The sequence below is a fragment of the Malania oleifera genome, chromosome 13 (genome assembly GCF_029873635.1).
Source record: "Malania oleifera isolate guangnan ecotype guangnan chromosome 13, ASM2987363v1, whole genome shotgun sequence".
NCBI classification, from domain to species: Eukaryota; Viridiplantae; Streptophyta; class Magnoliopsida; order Santalales; family Ximeniaceae; genus Malania; species Malania oleifera.
In genome coordinates this window covers 76,560,334-76,581,180 of record NC_080429.1, presented here as the reverse complement: position 1 = coordinate 76,581,180, position 20,847 = coordinate 76,560,334, and the positions used below count along the sequence as shown (strand labels likewise).

The following is a 20,847-nucleotide window of genomic DNA, read 5'->3' as shown; positions in this document are numbered from 1 at the left end:
GATCAAGCAAATAATTTGTGCAGTGAACCAAATGCAGTACAAGCATTGGTTTTAATGATTGTAAAAACGCGTACAATGTTCATTGTTTTATGCATCAACATTAGCTGAAGCAGCTAAACAAGTAATTGAAGTGCGTCAATTTTTTTTTTTTTAAACTTGTTTTATGTTAACCTTGGTGATGCTTCCTACAAAGATTATGATGAATTAAAAGATGCTCAAGTAGTTGAAATCTCTTATTAATTTCTATAGATGACAATGAAACTGGAGGAGTTGTGATTCTTATGAATCAAATTGGCACTCTATAGTGCCTCATGATATTCAATGGGGTTCTCATTTGAAGAGAATCAATAGCCAAGGGTTTAGTGCGAGAGATGTAGTTCTTCAAAACATCAAAAAGTAGTGCATCTCGTTAATCTTAGAGAGAAGCCCATGCTGCTTATGGTAAAGCGAGATCGTCTGAGTTCATTTTTATTTTATGTATGATGTATTGTCAAGCTTTGCAATATCATTCTCGAGATATCTTAAATGCCATAAATTTTGTTTCAATGTCAAAGGATCTAATCTAAAAGTTCAGATTCAAGGATAATTCTTAAGATATCAATGATGTATCAACTCATCAATAAGTTGATTTGACTCTTCCAGTTCAATAACATCTACAGAATATGCTTTTTCAGCAAAGAATATTGTCAACACTCCGCTTTGTAGCAAGGTGAAAATGATTTTATTAGAAATTATCTAGCTTTATATATTGAACAAGAAATTTCTAAGCAATTTAGAACAAATACAATAATTAATGGTTTTAGTACTATGAAAGTACAAAGAGCACAACTAAATAGAATTCTCAATTTTTATGTTATCTTATAAATATAATATTGTATTTTTTAATAGAAATTAGTCTTTATTACTATATATATATATATATATATATATATATAAACTTGAGAGATATCATTTATATCTCAACCCCTTTAGCATGAAAATCCTAGCACCATCCCCTCTTCTTTAGATTAAATCTACATGCACACAATTTTTCAATGGGGAAAAAAAAGGAAAAAAAAAAAACTTAAAATAAAATTGCTACATGAATTTAAAAAAAAAATTATAATTAAAATATCCCTAAAATTTTTATAATTTTGAACAAACAATAAAAATCGTTGGAAAAATATTTTCACCATTTTCAAACTTCATACACAGAAGTTGGACACACTAAAAAAAGTTTTAAAAATAAAATCAAGTAAAATATTTATTAACCATTATTTAATTGAAAGACAAATGAAAATGCATTCAAGTAGGTTTTTATTTTGCTTTAATTTTGGAAATACTAACAAAACAGGTTGCGCTTTCAGTTTTCGTTTTTACATTTTTTTGCATTCACAATTTTTTATAGTGATGCTAAACAGTCCCTAAGTTCTCAAGATTAAAAAGGGCGCCCCAGGGGGGGGGGGGGGTGGGGAGCGCTTGTCTTCTACAATTCATTACATCTTGAAGCAAACATAAGCATCTAAAACAGTATGCTGTGCAGCCACAATATGAACATAAGAAAAAGAGGAAAACCCTAATTGACACTCAAAACCTAGATGACAATTTTTGAGAACAAGGAAGAAATTGAAAGAAATATAAAGAGATGATGAAGACAGAATCAACAAGATATGCTTTGATTCATGTCTAAACTAGAAGTAGTGAATGGTATGACTGCCCAACCAGTGGTTGAAGGCAAAAGTCTGCAAACTGAGCCAAGCAGACAGATCAGAATTTTATAACAATTTTTTTTTCTGAAATTATGAGTAGCCTCCTTGAAGAATATTAAATAAGAGGAAAGACCCTATATATTACCCAAAAAAACTGCCATTATTATGAATAAACATCAACGGAAATAATAAGGAACAGCACAACCCATACGAGGGTAGACATTCCCAATCCCTTCAACAACCACCCTAGATACTCCTAACTACCTCCCCTCTATCTATAGTTTCCAGTTTGATTTCCTAAACAAGGACAATGTTCGAGGAGTACTTGACCAAACTTCCTTAACAGAATCGTTTTCCTAGTCCCCTCCTAGCCCTTTAACATTCCAACTAATAATCTTCATAACTTAACATGCTTAACCCCCTTCCCTAACCCTTTACCTTCTTCATAGTTAATCAAAGAAACAAGGTGCTTTAGCTCTTTCTCGACTTTTCTTTTCCTCCTCTCGTAGGTCATAGGGCTTAAACCCACCCTCATCATGTTTTCTAGCATGGTCTAGTGGTTCCAACAATAAGTTCTCCCAAGGAGTTTACAGCCCTCAAAAACACCACAGCCCTTCCTTCTTTGAGCAACCTCCCTTTGGCATAATGTATCTGAAGAAAGAAAGTGTTGAGAAGGAAGGGAGGATACCTATACTACTTCTAGACAGACATCCTTGAGAAGATCACCCTTCCCAGACTCATCCCCCCAAACACCACTAGAAGAAATAATCAATTTAACCAAAGGAGAAATATTGGGCCCAATGCTGGATCAAAAGAGAAAGGTCCCTCATTATTTAAAGCTAACAAATGATCAGAATTATGATTAATAAAATTTATACCTGCTTGAGCGTTCTTAGGATCCAGCTGAAGACAATCTCTCTCCGATTTTTGTGGGGTCCTAACTGTACTTGTGCTGTTAAGTATCTCCTCCCCCTCAAAATCTCCTGTTTTCATCAAAAAGCGGATTTAACCCCTCGTCTTCTGTGGCTTCGAGATCTGCTCTAATCTAATCAACCAAAACTTCCTTTTCAGACTCAGCTGTGCTGCCCATCTTTTCTTCCAAGTCATAGTACAGTTCTTCTTCTTCATTCTCCTCCCCTGGAACTGATAACGAAGGAGAAAACGGATTGCTAGCTTGCCCCCTGCTGATCATGGAGAAAACTGCTCCGCTGCATATGGTCTCTCGACCTTCACCTTCCCTAGAGACTTCTGCACTCTATCTTTCCACAGGACCTGCGCAATCTACTCTTAACCACCCCCCCCCCCCAACTTCTTCCACAGGTCTAGGTAGCTATGTCTCTTGGATCTTGGACCAGACTTTTCCCTCCGTCCCTTGTTAGTTCAGTACTTTTGTCTTTGATAACTCACATTGACTTTGATATCTTATTCCCATGTGTATTGGGCCTTAAGAGTGTCTGGCTCAGCCTCATCAAATCCTTTCTTTTTCCCGAAAGACCTCCCATTAAATTTAGAAGCTTCCCCAGCGGCCTGACGAATTCCTTGATAAATTACTAGGACACCCTCCCTACCCCCCCACCCCCCAAAAAAAAAATTTTGCTGATCACGCTCTGGATACGAACATCAAGGAGGCATTTGCAGCTGTCCTTTTCCATGCAGACAAACCTGCCTCTGCCATTTTCAAAAATCTTCAAACTCACCTTGTTTTCTTCCTTTGTGAATCTGGTGCCATGGCCACTTGCAGCAGTCCCTTCGTTGGCCTCACAGAGCACACCCAGAATCTTTAGGACCCACATGAGTTCCTCCATATCCAAAATGACATATGAGACATGTTTTCCTGCATATACCATTATGGGAAAGGTCGCTCAGTCCAAACGTACGACTGACAAGACTTTTCTCACAGTTTTGAATGTAGCAAACTCTCCCATCCCTGCATCGAGCACAAGCAAGACGGAAATGTCTGGCAAAAAATTCGAAAGAGCACTGGATTAAGAGGTTGAGGCAGGAAGCGAAGCAGTAGAGGAGCTTGCAGCCTCTCTGGTTAAAAGGAGGGGAATCGAGTTTGAGGAGGGGTCATGATGTTGTAATCAAGTGGATTCTCACGTGCAATGACTGTAGCGGAAGCCTCTGATCGATTCTGGGAGAAAGACTCTCCTGATGGTCAAGCAAGAGAACTCAGAGAAGGATGATTGTCGAGCAAGAGTCGGCTTCAAGAAAAGGTTGACTAGGTTTCGGCTTCGAGCAAAGAGAAGAAGGATGGATGAAGAGGAAGGTACGGCTTCAAGAAGAGATCAGTCGACTAGGGTTCAGCCTCGAGAACAGGAGCAGCAATACTACAGTTCCACAGGTGGTGAGGAAGACTAAGAGGAGGAGGTGGAAGAGTGTCGGAAAGAGCATTGCCATGCTTGAGGACTTGAGAGATGGGATCGTCGAGGGAGAGCATCGCACACAATAAAGTTCAATTTTCGTTGAATAACAATATAACATTCACACTCAATAAATTTAAAACACATTTCAGCAGGGGACTATTTCGTAACCTATGGAGTCAGGTGATTATAATGGCAATCATACATTTACCTAGCCTCTCAACCAGAGCTCTTCACTTACATAACCACAAGAAAGAAATTAACCCTCAAAAGAACTAAACCAACTCAATGAAGTTCAGGTTGGTGAAGTTTCCAGGTTGCCCTGAGAGCTTGCACCACTACAGCAAACCAGGGAGGTCTCATCCAAAGCAAGCTTGTTTCTTACTATGCTGGCATTTTAGGCTTTTACTCTGGGTTATGTTTATTTATTTATTTTCTTCTTTTTTTTTAAAAGGGAGGTTGGGAACAAATTTATGAGGATGCAACAGCCAAAATGCAATTTCTCTGCAGGTATTCAATAATTTCAATGTCAGTTTTTGCATTTAATTTCCAGAATTTTTAAAAAAAAATTCTGTTCCTTGTAATTTACTTTCTGTAGTAACTTGGTCCAATTTTAATAATAAAATATTTAATTACAAATCCTACAAAATTTTACCTGATTACTGCACAAAAATAGTCTATGCTGCTGAGAAAGCATGCAGTTTTCAAGCATTTGATGCATTTCAAGAAAAATGGTACACTCATAAAATTAAGAATATTACATTCACCTCATTACTGCTCAATTTCATACGAAAGATGTTTATGTTGGTTCACGCATAACATATTGGATAGCAATATAAAGGACTTACTTGACCTAATTTAACATCCCCTCGGCTTGGGTTGTAAAGCACATGTAGATTACCAATGAGTACCCTCCTTGATTCAGCCTTACACGTCTGCCTGTATTGAAGGAAGTAAGATAGCATGCAATCTAATATAAAGCAAAAATAATTCCAGTGAATTGTTCAAGGAAAAGAAGACACATTGCAATTAGAAGCTTGGGGTGTGTGTGGGCCTGTGTCTCTGAGCACACTCACACACAGACTATATTAGAAAGGAGAAAAGAATATGCAATAAGGAGAATAAGGTATACTCCAAAAAGAAAGGAAGCAAGAAACAAAAAACGAAAAAACAAAACAATCAACACAAATCCAAAAGGCTAAAGAACAACTGCATGTCACTCCCTTTGCAAGTCAGTCAAAGAAACACCTGTAAACTAACCATTGTCTGTAAACCTAGAGTGACACCAAACACCGCCCTACTCCATAAATGATCAATAGAATGAGAAGACCCAAGAAAATTTGACATTACGTTCTGTTGGGTTACCGCTTTATGTTAAAGCTTAAGCTGCTAGGTTGTGTTGTGGGCCAACAATGTATATCAAGCCTCAACACTCCCCCACATGTGCAGACTGATTGCACGTGGAGAGATAAATACCCAATAAACAACACCCATTACAAGGAACAAGTTAATTCTTAACAAACCAATAAACACAGGCAACAGTACTAGAGACCAGGCCCTCCTGGCAACCATGGCTCAGGTACCATGTTAGAGTACCAGTTTACCTAAAAGTTCTTGTTAGGTTGTGCGCCAATAATGTATATCAAGCCTTCACAACATTCCAACATCAAATGCCAAAACCTGCTCTTCCCCAAAAACACCAAAAAATTTACTCCAATCTCCCAAGACAAAGAGCAATGCCAAAATGAATGAGAAGCATTCTCACCTCCCTAACAACAAAGAGCACAAACATCTAGAGACAAAACATTAGACTTTCTTCTCTAAAGGACACCATTTGTATTAATGCTCTGAAGGGCTGCAGTTCACAAAAGGCCTTGATCTTGGAAGGAACCTTAGGTTTCCAAATGGAGGAGTCTATTTGAAAAGGATGACTATAAGAACATGTGTACAATTTGGAAGAGAAGTACCCAGACCAAAAAATCAAGTAAATTCATCAAAAGAAAAAGATCATTAGTCTCCCTATTGTTCAAATTACAAATAAAATGAAAATTCCAAGAAAATAAATCCCCTTGCATAAGAAGGAAATTAACAATGGGAACATTAGAGGCTAGATAAGAAATCAAGCTGAGAAAAAGCTCAAAAGAAAGCAGCTAACCCAATCCAGAGATACTCCCAAAAAATCCTCAGGCCAGTAGCAATTTCATAACTAATGTGAAACATGAGAAATAAATTTCCAAGGACTAACATAGACAACATTCAGCCCAACTACAGCACCCAATTCACTTTGTTGAAGACCCTACTTACCATGAATAACCTTATGCTACAAGATGTTAATTTCTAAGGGAAAACATCATAACCACTTTCCACTAAGGAGATGCTTCAATCACCAAACTGCCTAGGCTCAACCCTTCCTCCTCAGACAGAAGACCATATCCCAGCTTACCAGATCCCTCTTTAAAACCCGCAGCAGATCATAAAAAATCCCTCATTATTTTTTTCTATCTACAAGCTGCACACACTGGAATCCTGAAAGAGGATAACCAATACAAGGGAATAAATGACAGGCAGGATCAAATAAAAGTTACCCTAATAAATCCTGAAGAAAAATAAGAAACCCTTCACCTTCCTATCCTGGTAGAAACCTTCTCAACACAAATCCCAAAAAGAAATGAAATTAGGATTTCCACCCAAAGGAACACCTAGATAAGTGAGCCGCCTATCTTAAGTACCACTTCACTAGTGAGGCATAATGGGTAAGAACACTAGAATCAACATTAATACCTGAAACCCAGACTTAGGTTGATTCTCAAACTGGAAACCTTCTCAAATATTTGCAAATTAGTTAAAGCATTAGAAAAACTGTTCAGATTCTCAAAGAAAAAAGAAGAGTGTAAATAAGAAGTAGACAGTTCTTCAGACCCCACTTCAATCCCCTACCCTACACCCCAGTCCACCCCTCTATCCTGTTCAATACATCCACAGCAAGGATCAAAAGGAAAGGCGATAAAGGATCCCTCGTCTCCACTCTATAAGCTTTAAAGCAAGCCTTGGGCTCCTTATTAACTTAAAAGAAAATTAAAACACCATAAGAGAAAGGCAGTTCCTAATCCAACTTTGCCACTTACAACCATACCCTTCTTCTCCGACACCATACCAAGAAACCTCCAGCAAACTCAGTCAAGAGCCTTTTAAACAATCTCCCAGCAAACAAGATGTTCCCTCTTAGGCTCTTACCTAGCCCCTGACCATAAAAAATTCCTTATCGACTTGTCTAACTAACAAGATTGAAATCCTTAAGAAGGGCGAATAATTATAAAGGATGGAAAAAGGCAAGCCTGAATTAAAGTAATGGTGACCCCCTTATGTAAGTAAGCACCTCTCCATCTATCCAACCTCATAGACACCTCCACCACCAAGTCCCAACTCCCAAAAAGAAATAGTTGAAGGATTGCCACCTAAAAGAAGGCCAGCACAAAATGCCACAGCCTGCCACTGGCACATAATGGGAAAGAACAAAGGGGTCAATATCAAACCTATAATCCCACCATTGGACATGTAAATACTCAACCTGAAAATGTTTTCAGAATTTAGAAAAGAGTCAACAGTTAGAGAAACTATCCATATCCTCAAAAAAGAAAAAAATGTTACTAGTAGAAATCTGTAAGTGAGAGATATGTACATCATCCAAACTCAACCTAATCCCTCTTGATCACCATCAACCCCTTAACCAATCATACTACTCTAACACGTCCAGAATGATAACATAGAATATTTGTTTAATTAGTCATTAAGTATTTTTATTTCCTACCTTTTCCTTAAAAAAAAAAGGTATTTGATTTTCATAAGCAACAACTGAGCACGTAAATTAGAAAAACAAGATATAAACTTTCTATAATTGGTATACCCAAACTTCTATTGCTCTATATCAATAAATCCACAAAGATGCACAACATTTCTCACTTTCCAAGCTCTGGTTTCCAACATACATGCAAACATTCCCTGGCCAAACATCCCACACAGAGGAATCTTGGTTACCAGTAAATAATATTTTAAATTTTAAATAAAATTCAATAGATTTTCATCATTTTTTGGCCCCATAATCATTTCAAAGTTTTGATATCTTAAAATTTTTCTGGACTTGGTGATCTCAAAAAAAAAAAAAAATTAAAAAAAGTTTTTTGTAGCACGACTCCAAATACATTCATATTTGAAAAACTAGTTTCTTCTAGTAATTTAACAAAGTTACCATTTCTCAGTAGCAGGATAAGTCAATTTAAGCCAACAAAGCCTCAACACAGTTAACAAGGATCTGCTATGCTCAAATGGAGTTGGATCCTTCTATTGAATGTTTCATGATATCTCCTCTTTACTCATGGACAAGACATGAGGCACTACACCAGCCATAGATTCAATGGAGGCCCTGTAGAACATGTATTGACACCTTATTTTCTTTAATTTTGTTTTTTATTTTTGTTGTTCAGGTGGCACTTTTGGAACTTATAATAATCAAGATTGTTGCGTGATTTGTCCATTGCATATTCTCCAAATAAAAATGGGAAATAATATTGATTAAACAAGATTCAGCAAATTTTAAGTATAAATTGATTCAGAAAAATTTAAATTAGCGGCAAGATCAAGCCTTCGGCATTTTAAATTCTATTAAGGCACTGACATTTAAAAACATGACATTATAGAATTTTACTCCAATTCTAGGAGTGGTAGGAATTGGAGTAATAGGAATGAATATACTCCTTTTTCTTTTTTGAGACATTTTCGTGAAGTACTAAGTACCCAAGAAGTCAGACATTAGATCAACCCAATTGAGAAGGTAAGCTAAATTTAGCAATACATATGCACCCAGGAAATTAAAATAATAATAGTAATAGTTTTTCAAAAAAAAAACTATGGACATCTAAGCTAAACAATACAGAGGTTCTAGAGTCTATCCATACTTAAAAGCACATACACTAACCCTGAGGAATGATAGCATGAAGATAATATCAAGCTTTAGAAGGGAATATTTATATTGTTCTTGTTTAAACACAGATCAACAAATTCACTGTCTAGTTCTAATTCCATTGCATGAAGTCAGAAATTTGGGCATCAGCATAAACTTTCTGTGTTTTTGTATACATTGGAAAATCCTTACAATGCCAGTGTGAGAAGGCAGCAAGGCAAGCCATGAAGCAATAGGGGAATAGAGTATGCAAATATAAGACATGGTGAACTAGGTAAAAGATAACTCATTTGCTCACAGGCCAGTGAAGATCACTATCTGAAAGGCCATTCAAACAAAGGTTGCTGTGTGCTCAAGAAATTCAAGTTTTTGAAAGCCTTTATTCAATGAAATTTTCAATTAAAGAAGGTAGTCTGTTCAACAATCTAGGATGAAATTTAATGTCAATAAAGTAGGAGGGCTGCAAATGAGCTGAGCTGCTCGCGAGCTACTCTGTGTTCGGTTTGATAATGGCTTGCTCGACCTCATTTATAAGTTAAACAAGCCACAATCAAGCTCAAATTTCAAGCTCCTCAACTAACAGATTGAGCTCGATCTGATCATACTTAGTTTGCTAGGCTTAAAAGCAGGCTTGTTTCAGCTTATTGAGCCCCTCATGGACTGGCTCATTTACTAGCTCATTACTAGCTCGTGGACTAACTTGCTATTAGGCTTGTGCCATATTTGATTTTTTAACTTTGAAATATATTTTCTCTTAGATTATCTTTACTACTTGTCAATTATCTTTAACTTGTTTGTCAAATCAGCTCGTTTATTAATTTGAAACTAGTTGAGTTTGAGCTAAAAATTGAGCTTTCAAGCTATACTCGAGATCGGCTCGTTTATAGATTTGAAAAAATCTTTAATTGAGTTGAGCTTGAACCAAGATTGAGTTACATATATATATATATATATATATATATATATATATATATATATATATATTTGGGAAATAAGAATAAATAATTTCTGTATTTCTCAAAATTAATTTTTGTACAACCACATCTCTCTATATATAATACAATCGCATATTAACAAGAAAAGAATTCCTAAAATAAATGCATTAAATCTGCCCAATAACTCCCTATACAATTTCTCATATTATTGACCCTTTATTCTTGGAATCCCTAATAATCTTCGGAATTTCTACACTCCCCCTCAAGTTGGATCTTAAATGTCGATCATATCCAACTTGTATGTGAAATCATCAAAACTTTGTCGAGGTAGTCCTTCGGTGAAAATGTCGGCTGTTTGTTCTTTGGTAGGAACATAGGTCATGCAAATGGTTTCTTCTTCAACCTTTTCCTTAAGAAAGTGTCTGTCCACCTCTACATGTTTGGTTCTGTCATGTTGGACTGGATTGAGAGAGATGTTAATGGCTGCTTTGTTATCACAGTAGAGTTTGATAGGAAACTTTACCATGACACGTAACTCCTCCAAGAGTTTCCGTAACCACAATCCTTCACATATCCCTTGTGCAGCTGCCCTGAATTCAGCCTCCGCACTATTTCGGGCCACTACATTCTATTTTTTACTCCTCCAAGTCACCAAATTTCCCCATACAAAGGTGCAATATGTGGTGTTAGACCTCCTATCTTCTGCTGATCCTGCCCAATCTGCATCTGTGAAAACTTCTACTTCCTTACTTTCACACTTCCTAAAGAAGAGTCCTTTGCCCGGAGAGCCCTTGAGATACCTAAGGATCTTGTACACGGCATCTAGGTGAGTCTTTTTGGATGAATGCATGTGTTGGCTTACCACACTAACTGCAAATGCAATGTCGGGTCTGGTATGTGATAGATAGATGAGTTTCCCAACCAAACTCTAATACCTCTCCTTTTCAACCGATATTCCGCAGTCTTCAACTCTCTTTACTGCTTCAATAGGGGTTTCACTAAGTTTGCATCCAAGCATGTCAGTTTCGGTTAGGAGATCAAGGATATACTTTCGTTGAGAGACACGATACCCTTTTTTTATCTGGCAACTTCCATTCCTAAGAAGTATCGCATTTGTCCCACGTCTTTAACTTCAAATTCAGCAGCAAGGACTTTCTTCAATCTTTCCATCTCCAGTGTATCATCTCCAGTTAGGATTATATCATCAACATACACAATCAAAATTGTTTTCTTACCACTTTCAGACAGATGGAAAAACATAGTGTGATCCGATTGCCCTTGTCAGTATCCTTGGTTTTTTATCACCTTCGCAAACCTGTCGAACCATGCTCTAGGAGATTGCTTGAGTCCATATAGGGACTTCTTGAGTTTGCATGCCCTGTTTTCTTCACCTCTCTTACTGAAACCTAGAGGCATCATCATGTAGATTTCTTCTTCAAACTTGCCATTTAGAAACACATTCTTAATGTCGAGTTGCTGCAGTGGCCATTCCAAGTTAGCTGCCAAGGAGAGGAGGACCCAAACTGTATTCAATTTTGCCACTAGTGCAAATGTCTCCGTGTAGTCAATGCCAAAAGTCTGTGTAAATCCTTTTGCAACAAGTCGGGCTTTATAGCGTTCAATTGCCCCATCAGCTCTATATTTCACTGTGAAGACCCATTTACAACCAACTGCTTCTTCCCTCTCAGCAAATTCATAACGTCCCAAGTTCCATTCTTTTCCAGAGCCCACATTTCCTCCATTATAGCTTCCCTCCATTCACGAATCTTCAAGGCTTCCTGGATATTCTTTAGAATTTTTACCTCTCAAGGTTAGAAGTAAAAGCACGATATTCTATAGACCAGCTTTTATAAGACATGTATTTTGACCAAAGATATTGAGTACATGACCTAGTTTGTTTTCTGACTGCAATGGGTAAATTGAGATCATCCTGTGTAGGTTTATCAAAGGAGGACTCAAGGTTACTTGAAGACATTACCTGATCAAGAGTGGATGAAGACTCATGGTTGCTTGGATCTATCACCAATTCCGACTCTTTTGGTGCTTCAGGAATGAGATTCTCTGTGTCCTTTAATTTTGGCTTTCTTGAGTAAACAAGTATCTCCTTGTTATATTGTTTTCCTGCATCTCCCCCTGAATTCAAGTTTTCTTCTGTATTTGGTAGGTTAGGAGCATTTTTCAAGACAAGCTTGGTGTTTGGGACAGGTGCAGTAACAGGTTCAGTGTTTGGGACAGGTTCAGTTGCAGTAATAAAGGTATTGATATCCAAAACTTGAGCTTCTTTACTAACCACAGTCTCCCCCTGAAGCGAGGGTTTTTGGAAGTAAGGAGTAGTTTCAAAGAAAGTGACATCGAGACTAACGAATACCTTTTTTGCTACGGGATCATAACATTTGTACCCTTTTTGGGTAGGAGAATAGCCAAAAAAGACACACTTGAGAACACGTGGATCCCGTTTATGTCGATGATGTATATGGACAAAAGCAGTACAACCAAACACTTTTAGAGAGAGATTTGAGCTCGGGAGTTTGGAAAAAAATGCCTAGAATTTTTGAAGAGGAGAAGCAAAAGAGGAAACTCGACTAGGCATTCTATTGATGAGATATGTAGCTATGAGAATGGCATCCCCCCAAAACATTTTTGGCATATTAGTAGTAAACAACAATGCACGAGCTACTTCAAGGGTATGTTTGTTTTTCCGTTCGGCAACCCCATTTTGTTGGGGTGTATCAACACATGAACTTTGATGTATTAATCCATGTTCTTGTAAATAATTTCCCATAATACGATTAAAATATTCAGTGCCATTATCTATATGAATAATTTGAATTTTTGTGTGAAACTGTGTTTAAATCATGGAATGAAAATTGATAAACACGGAACGCACTTCAGTTTTGTCTTTCAACAAGTATACCCAACAAATACAAGTGTGATCATCCACTAAATTAACAAACCATTTTGTGTGGGTACAATTGAGAGTGTTAGATGGGCCCCATACATCACTGTGAATCATAGTAAACGGTGAGGTTGGTTTGTATTTGGACTTTGGGAAAGAAGTGCGATGATGTTTTGCAATTTCACAAATTTCACATTGAAAGTAAAAGGATGTTTTATTCAAACAAATGGAAAGAAATAACAGTCTTAAATACTAGAAATTGGGATGACCCATTCTAAAATGGCATAACAAAATATTACTATCCTTAGGAACAGATGCAGAATCACAGCTAGCAATTTGACATTGTTCACTCACAGTAGCCTCCTCAAAGTAGTAGAGTCTCTCTCATATTCCTTATCACTGCCAATCGTCTTCTCCAATGATAGGTTCTGAAAAACACAATGAGAAGGAAAAAATTTAGCAGAATAATTGGAATTTTTTGTTAACTGGCTAATGGATGGTAAGTTGCAGGATAAATTAGGAACATGAAGAATAGACTCCAGTGTGATGGAGTCAAAGAATCAGATAGTCCCTTTGCCTGCGACAGACAAGAGTGATCCATCTGCAATTTTAACTATCAAATTTTCAACACACGGTGAATATGATGAAAAAATATGATAGGCATCGGTCATGTGGTCAGAGGCACCAGAATCAATAATCCAAGGAATTTTGGGTCTAGAATTTATACTCAAGGCTTGCAAAAACTTACCTCTTTGGGCTAAAGAACCTGAAGAAATATTTGTGGAAGACTGAACCGAAATCCGAAAGGTAGAGAACATGTTGTAAAGTTGTTCCAACTGCTCAAAGTTAAATGCACCAATTGAATTGGAATTATTACTACTTTTCTCCCCTTGAGGTCTTTCGGCTTGTTTGTCAACAGTGGCTTGGTAGCCACGATTTTTGTTGCCTTGCCGTGGCTTCCAGTCAGCTGGTTTCCCATGTATCTCCCAACACGTCTTCTTAGTGTGGCTAGTTTTTCGACAGTGTTCACACAAGGGACGCCCTTTCTGTTGTCTTGAACTAGATCATGGAATAGTCCCTCGAGTTACCAAGGCAGACATTTCTGGTCGTATGATTAATAGAGACTGTCTCCTTCAGCATCACCTTACGCCTACTTTCTTCTCGTGTCACTTCTAAGAACACTTCGCGTGTTGATGGTAAGGGACGACGACACAGAATTCTTCCACGGACATCATCAAGGGTCCAATTTAAACGAGCAAGAAACTCAAACACCCGCTCATTTTCGAGGTGTTTTTCATATCGAACACTATCTCCCAGGCATTCCCACTCTTCTTCGAAACTCATATCGAGTTCCTGCCAAAGAGCCGACGTCTCCATATAATACTTTGTAACGTTATTTGCCATAGTCTCGTCTTAAGCTCAAAGATCTGAGACGAGTTCTTGGCGTCGGAGTAGGTTTCACGAACGACGTCCCAGACATCCTTCGCTGAAGGTAGGAAGAGATAGGCCCTCCCGATCGACGGCTTCATGGAGTTTATCAGCCACACCGTGACCATGGAGTTCTTCGATTTCCATTTCCGAAGGGCAGCAGCTTCTATTGGGGCAAATCTCCGTGCCTCGCCGGTAAGAAACCCCAACTTTCCCTTATCATCGATCACAAGTTTGATCGATTGTGCCCATTCTCGGTAGTTTTCTCCATTCATCTTCTCCACCATTAGCTAGAAGGACAAGTTGTCAAGTCATGTTAAGCCTACGGTGGAGATGGCTTCGTTCTCCCCTTCGTGAGATTCAGAGGTCATCGAGCCTCTGCTTTGGCCGGCGGTTTCCGCCATTGATAGCTAGGTTTACTCTTCTAGCTCTGATACCATGAAATCATAATGAATAATTTCTGTATTTCTTGAAATTAATTTTTGTACAACCACATCTCTTTATATATAATACATTCGCATATTAACAAGGAAAGAATTCCTAAAATAAATGCATAAAATCTGCCCAATAACTCCATATACAAGCTCTCGTATTATTGACCCTTTATTCTCGGAATCCTCTAATAATCTTAGGGATTTCTACAATATGTTAAATGAGCAGAGCTTGAACAACACACTTTAAGCTCGATTTGAGCTTGACAAGAGCTCGAGCTAGCCAAAGTTTGGCTTGTTTGTAACCCTATAAAGTAGATGTGCTTGAGCGATAGATATAGTAATTTGCTGAAACAACATTACAAAAACAACAGCTTTTTGCGCAATATTTACTATTAAAAAAAAAAAAAGGATAAGAAATCCGAAGACAGTTACCGTTGGCCTCGCGCCACGTGCTCACACGAATCTTATCCGAAGGACCATATCCCGCCACGAAAAATTTGTAATACTACAATTAAATAATAAAATTTCTAAAATTTAAATTAAGATGCAGCAAAACACATCACGTGAATTCGTATTATCATAGACTTATAAAATTGAATTTTTTTTTGTTTCTAATTTATTTTTTTTAGAATGCCGAACTTGCCCCTATATTAGTTATCGATTAACCACCAATATAATTTTTTCAAAATACTCTTAATTAAATTGAAATAGCTTATATAACTCTTAATTTTATTTTTACAAATTTTCAATTTTTTAAAATTTAGAAATCTAAATCTCGCACGTCCAATAACTAGTTCTTCTTAAATTACAAATTATATTTTAATTGCAAAAAATGACAAATCATCTTCTGTATTAACTAAATAAATTTAAAAATGTGAGCTTATTATATGTGGGCCCGCAACGAAAAATAAAAAAATGGTTCAAAATGAAGGAGGGCTTGGCTGGTCAAATAGGGAGAGAGAAACGACGTGGCTGGATGAGAACAACACTTCTCTGGTGCTTATCCTTTGCAGTACGGACACGTGTCCATTTCCCAACTGCCGTGGATGGCTGCTTCCGAGGGTCCGGTACACCGAGCAGCTCCGTTCGCGAGTCTGAGGTAAGGAACCCGTGATGGCCCCCACTCCCTCGAGTAGGAAAATCTCGTGTCATTTTAACATAAGCACACAGTAATAATTTCAACGAAACAATCTCATTAACAAAAATCTCAATGGAATAGTAGTATTTTTATGAAAACTACTATAACTCTATAACTGATATAAACTTCCTTATAAAGTAGATGTGCTTGAGTGATAGATATAGTAAGTTGCTGAAACGGCATTACAAAAACAACAGCTTTTTGTGCAATATTTACTATTTAAAAAAAAAAAGGATAACTATTTTTTCATTTCAGTTTTATCTAACTTTAGTAAACAAAATATCAACTAAAAGAAGGAAGCTTGTCCCTAGAATTTTGCTTGCTGAGAGATTATGCATAAAAGAAATATCTTCCTCCTTGATGTTGGCCAAAGCATGAGGATTTATGTAAAATGTTTAACAGTTGATTCTGCCCTCTATTCTCCAGATTTGAATCAGAATTTGAGCATATGAATGAAAATTTCAACTAAGCAATGATCCAAAATATTCAATTAAAAACATAAACCATAAAACATCAGTGTTTCTCACGTATCACTACCTCAAAAACAGAAAGCTGGGCGACATTATCACGAAGACCAAATCCCTTAAACTCAATACTCTCTCCCTCTAATAACCGAAATCTGAAACAGTAAAGCAAGAGTCCATTCAATCTAAATCAGCCCAAACAACAGGGACAAGAAATTAAATTAGAAAAAACAAGAAATTTACTAAAAATTTACTTCTTACTTATCAGCTTTCCAAAACATAGCACAACCATCAACAGCATTGCCCGTCCGTCTCTACCATTGCAAAAAACTGACTTAGAGTTCTCTCATACCAACACCAGTGGACATTGATATGATCAGATGTGTTTGGAAATTGCAGCTTCATAGAAAAATAAAATAAAAGAGTAGAGGAGAAAACCTTATAAGAACCAATGTATCCTGCTTTTATCATGATGTTTGCAAGATCGAAGTACTTATCCACCTCCTATTAATTTCACAAGAATATCCAGAAGTCTCAACTGTTGGAACTATATATATTGATAAGATTGAAAGTCTAAAAACTTCAGACTATTAACATAGACCCATAATGGTAAGTGATCACCATATTCAGCATTGGGATTTTAAACTGATTATATTAGATTCAGGGCAGGCCTCGTAGGGAAGTGGTCTGTGATGGGCAGAGTTTGCATGGCATACTAAAAATACAACGAAGAGGTCCCTGCCCTCTTAATGCATTATTTTGGTTTCCCATCAAGCTGCAGCTAGAGAAAGAAAGAAGACAGCAGTTTGGTCCCTGCACGCATGCACACACTCAAGAGCCCCAACCAAGGAATCATGTCAATGGATTTGATGGTGCAAGGTACACATTGATTTTACTAATTACTTTAATGCTCTCATACTATATATTCGATTGGGGATGTGTCAAATTGAATATTGACAATGTATACATAACTTTTAATATAAACCCAATATCCATACTTGAATTTTTTAAGTTGATGAGTATTTAAGGTGAAAGGCAATACAAAACAAATATTGGACTTACCTGCAAGCATATTATATCTGGGTTCCATCCAATAAGTTCTTCACATATGACCTGCTTCCGATGGTTCCACTTCATGTAAAGTGAAGGAACATTTGAGTACAGATCTCTGTGTTTTGAAGCATTACTATCACCCAAAATGTTGTAGGACACAACCGTAAATCTCTCTGAAGCAAGCAAAATACATTAATTACAGCTATACGAAGCATTATTTGATTCACACAGCTAAAACTAAAAAGTTAAGTGCAAATAAATCTAAACACATAAAAAAAATTCAGATATGTATTTAAATTAATCAACATGAAATAGCGCAAAGAAATTATTTAATTCAATCTTAAGTAAATGGAAAAAAATATATACCCTACATTCAATTGGTGAGAAAACAGGGAAGAAAAAAACAAGAATATAAGGGATTGTTCAAAATCTTTTAGGGCCTATTTAGCTGTGGAAAACTTTTTCTGTTCTCTTATTTTTAGTTTTTCAAAGAATTATAAAAATTTTAGCTTATTTTATAGTTTTTCAAGAGTAGTATTAAAAAAGGTAGAAAATAAAGAATTTGTTTAAATGTGCAAAATAGTTTTTCATTTTATTTTTTCTAGATTTCAAAATAACTACAGAAAAGAAAACTTGTTTTTCAATTTTCAAAAAATTATATAAGGTTATATTTGAGATCATGGATTTTGGGGTTTGAATTTAGATTTGTGTGATTTAGAAGAAATTCTATACATAATCCATACAAATTAAAGTCCAAGATCTGAATTGCATGCTCCCATATGCAAAATAAGAGTTAAAAATCTAAAATATATATATATATATTTTTTTTTTCCAACTTTTCTACGGGTCCATTTGGATCAAGGATTTTACTCAGGATAAGGAAAGGAAAGGAAAAGGAGGAGGAAACTCATTTTCCACTGTGTTTTCCTTCTAAGTTAAATACTATTAAAAAAGAAAGTTTATTTTAATATGATTGCAAATATGAAAAAGTCAGATATTAATGACGAGTAGAATCAAAATTTTGTTTGTTGATTTGGTGTATATTTTATTTTCTTTTTCATTTTCCTCAATAACCAAACATGAAAACACGAATTCCTTCATATTTTCCTTTCCTTAGTATTTTTTGAGTTCCAAGCTGAGCATATATAAATTTGGAAAATTGGAAAAGAAGGTGACATTTTTGTAATTTTGAAAAATTAGAAATGGAATATAAAAATATTTCTACACGAAAATGGTGTCTTAACTATTTGTTGTTCATTCATTTCATACAAATCTTGTATATAAAAAATTAGCTAAATTTTTTGGAAAACTAAACTAGAAAATGAAAACTATTTTCCACACCTAAATGGCCCTAAAGTTATTGTTTCTGCTGTCATAGCGTGTAGAAAAAAGTAGGGAAAATCTATTTGTTTACATTATTAGTTTTCTATTTTTGTTGTTGGTAAGCCAAATTTTATGGTTTTTAGTTGTTGTAGCAATATATTTTCATAAGAACTTAATATCCAAAACTTACTTTTGTGGATTAAATCATATCATACAGAATATTTAATAAAAATAAAATAAACAATCATGTGAATTAAAAATATAATTAAAATAAAATATTTCTAAAATTTCTAAAATTTTGAAAAGTAAATCAAATTCATTCAAAAAATAATTTTACCATTTTTTATCAATCATATAAAATAGAATCATTCATCCGGACATACATGTAAGTTTAAAATATAATACTTACATTAATTTTAAAAATAAATTTATATTTTTATTATGATATTTTCTAATTTGTGATCTTGCGATTTTTTCATTGTTTTAATCGTATTCTAGAATTGCTATTCAATTTGAAGACAACAATGAACATGAGTTCAATTAAGTTCTTAATTTGTTTTAGTTTTGGAAATATAAACCAAATAAGTTGCCAGCTTTCAGGTTTTAATTTGGGATCTTCAGTTTTCATTTTTGGTTTTTTGTTTCCATGATACATAGTGATAACTAACAGCCCCAAAAATTTGACTCTTGTGTTTTCTTTGGTTTTCTTTTTCATGAAAGTTGCAGGTCAAAGTAGTTGTTCAACTAACATTCTTGAAGTACTTTTCTTGCCTTTTAAAGTCCCCTATTTAGCTCAAACAACAGGAGAAGTAACTCCAACATAAGAACCAAAGAATACTACTATACTTCTCGCGTCTCAACTCTCAAATGCTGAAAGGCGCAAGTTCAAATCTGCAATTCAGTTTCTATTACCTACATTTTCTCGGCAACCAAACAAGGCGCAATTGACAGTTTTAACAGGGGAAGAGAACAAGAAAGAAAAAGAAAAAGCAAAGAAAAAAAGAAGACCGACCACGTGGAGAAAGGGGCAGACCAGACTCCACCCAATGGCGGACAATCTCCAGAGACTGATCGAGCGGTCTCCTTCTTCTGAGGGGATTGTACCAGCGACGGCTGTATGATCGTGCGGAGGACGATGAGGCGGAGAAGTCCGCGGGACCGTCGATGCAGCATACGAGGATGGGTTTGTGGAAGGAGATGGATTCGCGTTTGAGGGAGCTCCAACCGGAGCTGGTTGTGGAGGTGGTGGTTGCGGCCATGGGCGCGCGCGCGCAGGGCCAGCTGGTGTGGGCGCAGCCCATCGAAGAAGACGCTGTTCCTCACCGAGATGTATCGGATAAGGAGAGCAATGGCACTGGATGAATACTTACACCGTTCCATTTTTTAATTATGACTTTTAAGATATTCTTTCTTTAAAATGAATTATTCTTATTGAGTGTCTCTCAATTGAGTTAATTAAACTATAAGTACACTTTTAAAATTATTTTTTATCTTGCTTTTAACTAATGAAAATAAAAATATTAAATCATAATAATCATTTTTTGTTTAATATTTTTAAAGTATCAAAACTAATTTAAACTTACATCATACGTGTCAACTCATTACTTTTTAAGTTTCAACGATGTGTAAAATGATTATAGCTAATAGAGTAACTTATCAATTTACAAAAAAAGAATAAAATATTTTTTAAAAGTGTTCGAAAAAATTTTAAGATTGTTATATCATATAACTCATACCATGTTATTAGTTTCTACACAATTGAAAATCGGTAACCAAATTAATTTCAATTTCAAATTATTAAAACTTCGAATTCGAGTTCTATCAATTAAGGGAATTAACACATGGATTGAATAAATAAATAAAATAAAATAAAAATGTAGAGTCATCTTTTTATTATTATTATTTTTAAAAGATAATATTAAAAAAACACAGAAAAAATTAAAGAATAAGTTGGAGAGTATGATTGCATGCAAAGAACAACACCCACCTATAAATGACTAGTTAGTTGGTACCTTCACTGCCACCCATTCTAAGAACAACTATCATTGATGTGTGCTTATTTTTAAGAAGAAATATAGAAAGGCTGGGAAAGGAATATCAATACTTTTGTCATCTAGTAAAAACCTTTAAAAGGAGTGTTTTTGGGTGTTCAAATGTAAAAGCTTTGA

General features: G+C 35.9%; 1 protein-coding gene across 4 annotated transcripts in view; it reads right to left on the bottom strand.

Annotated features, from left to right (window-relative positions):
* Positions 1–20,082, bottom strand: part of LOC131146797 (carbon catabolite repressor protein 4 homolog 3-like) — a 55,217-nt gene extending 35,135 nt beyond the window's left edge. Inside the window, exons 1-7 of one of the 4 annotated variants that reach the window (XM_058096583.1) lie at positions 19,692–20,082; positions 17,366–17,529; positions 16,742–16,807; positions 16,565–16,617; positions 16,377–16,458; positions 13,194–13,267; positions 4,900–4,990 (exon numbers count right to left, since the gene is read on the bottom strand). In XM_058096583.1, the coding sequence (XP_057952566.1) occupies positions 4,900–4,990; positions 13,194–13,267; positions 16,377–16,458; positions 16,565–16,617; positions 16,742–16,807; positions 17,366–17,529; positions 19,692–19,980 (819 nt within the window). In that variant the 5' untranslated portion in view covers positions 19,981–20,082. Of the gene's footprint in view, positions 1–4,899; positions 4,991–13,193; positions 13,268–16,373; positions 16,459–16,564; positions 16,618–16,741; positions 16,808–17,365; positions 17,530–19,691 lie in introns of all 4 variants that reach the window. The other 3 variants (XM_058096585.1, XM_058096584.1, XM_058096586.1) reach the window with 3 other exon arrangements.
* Positions 20,083–20,847: the final 765 nt, after the last annotated feature.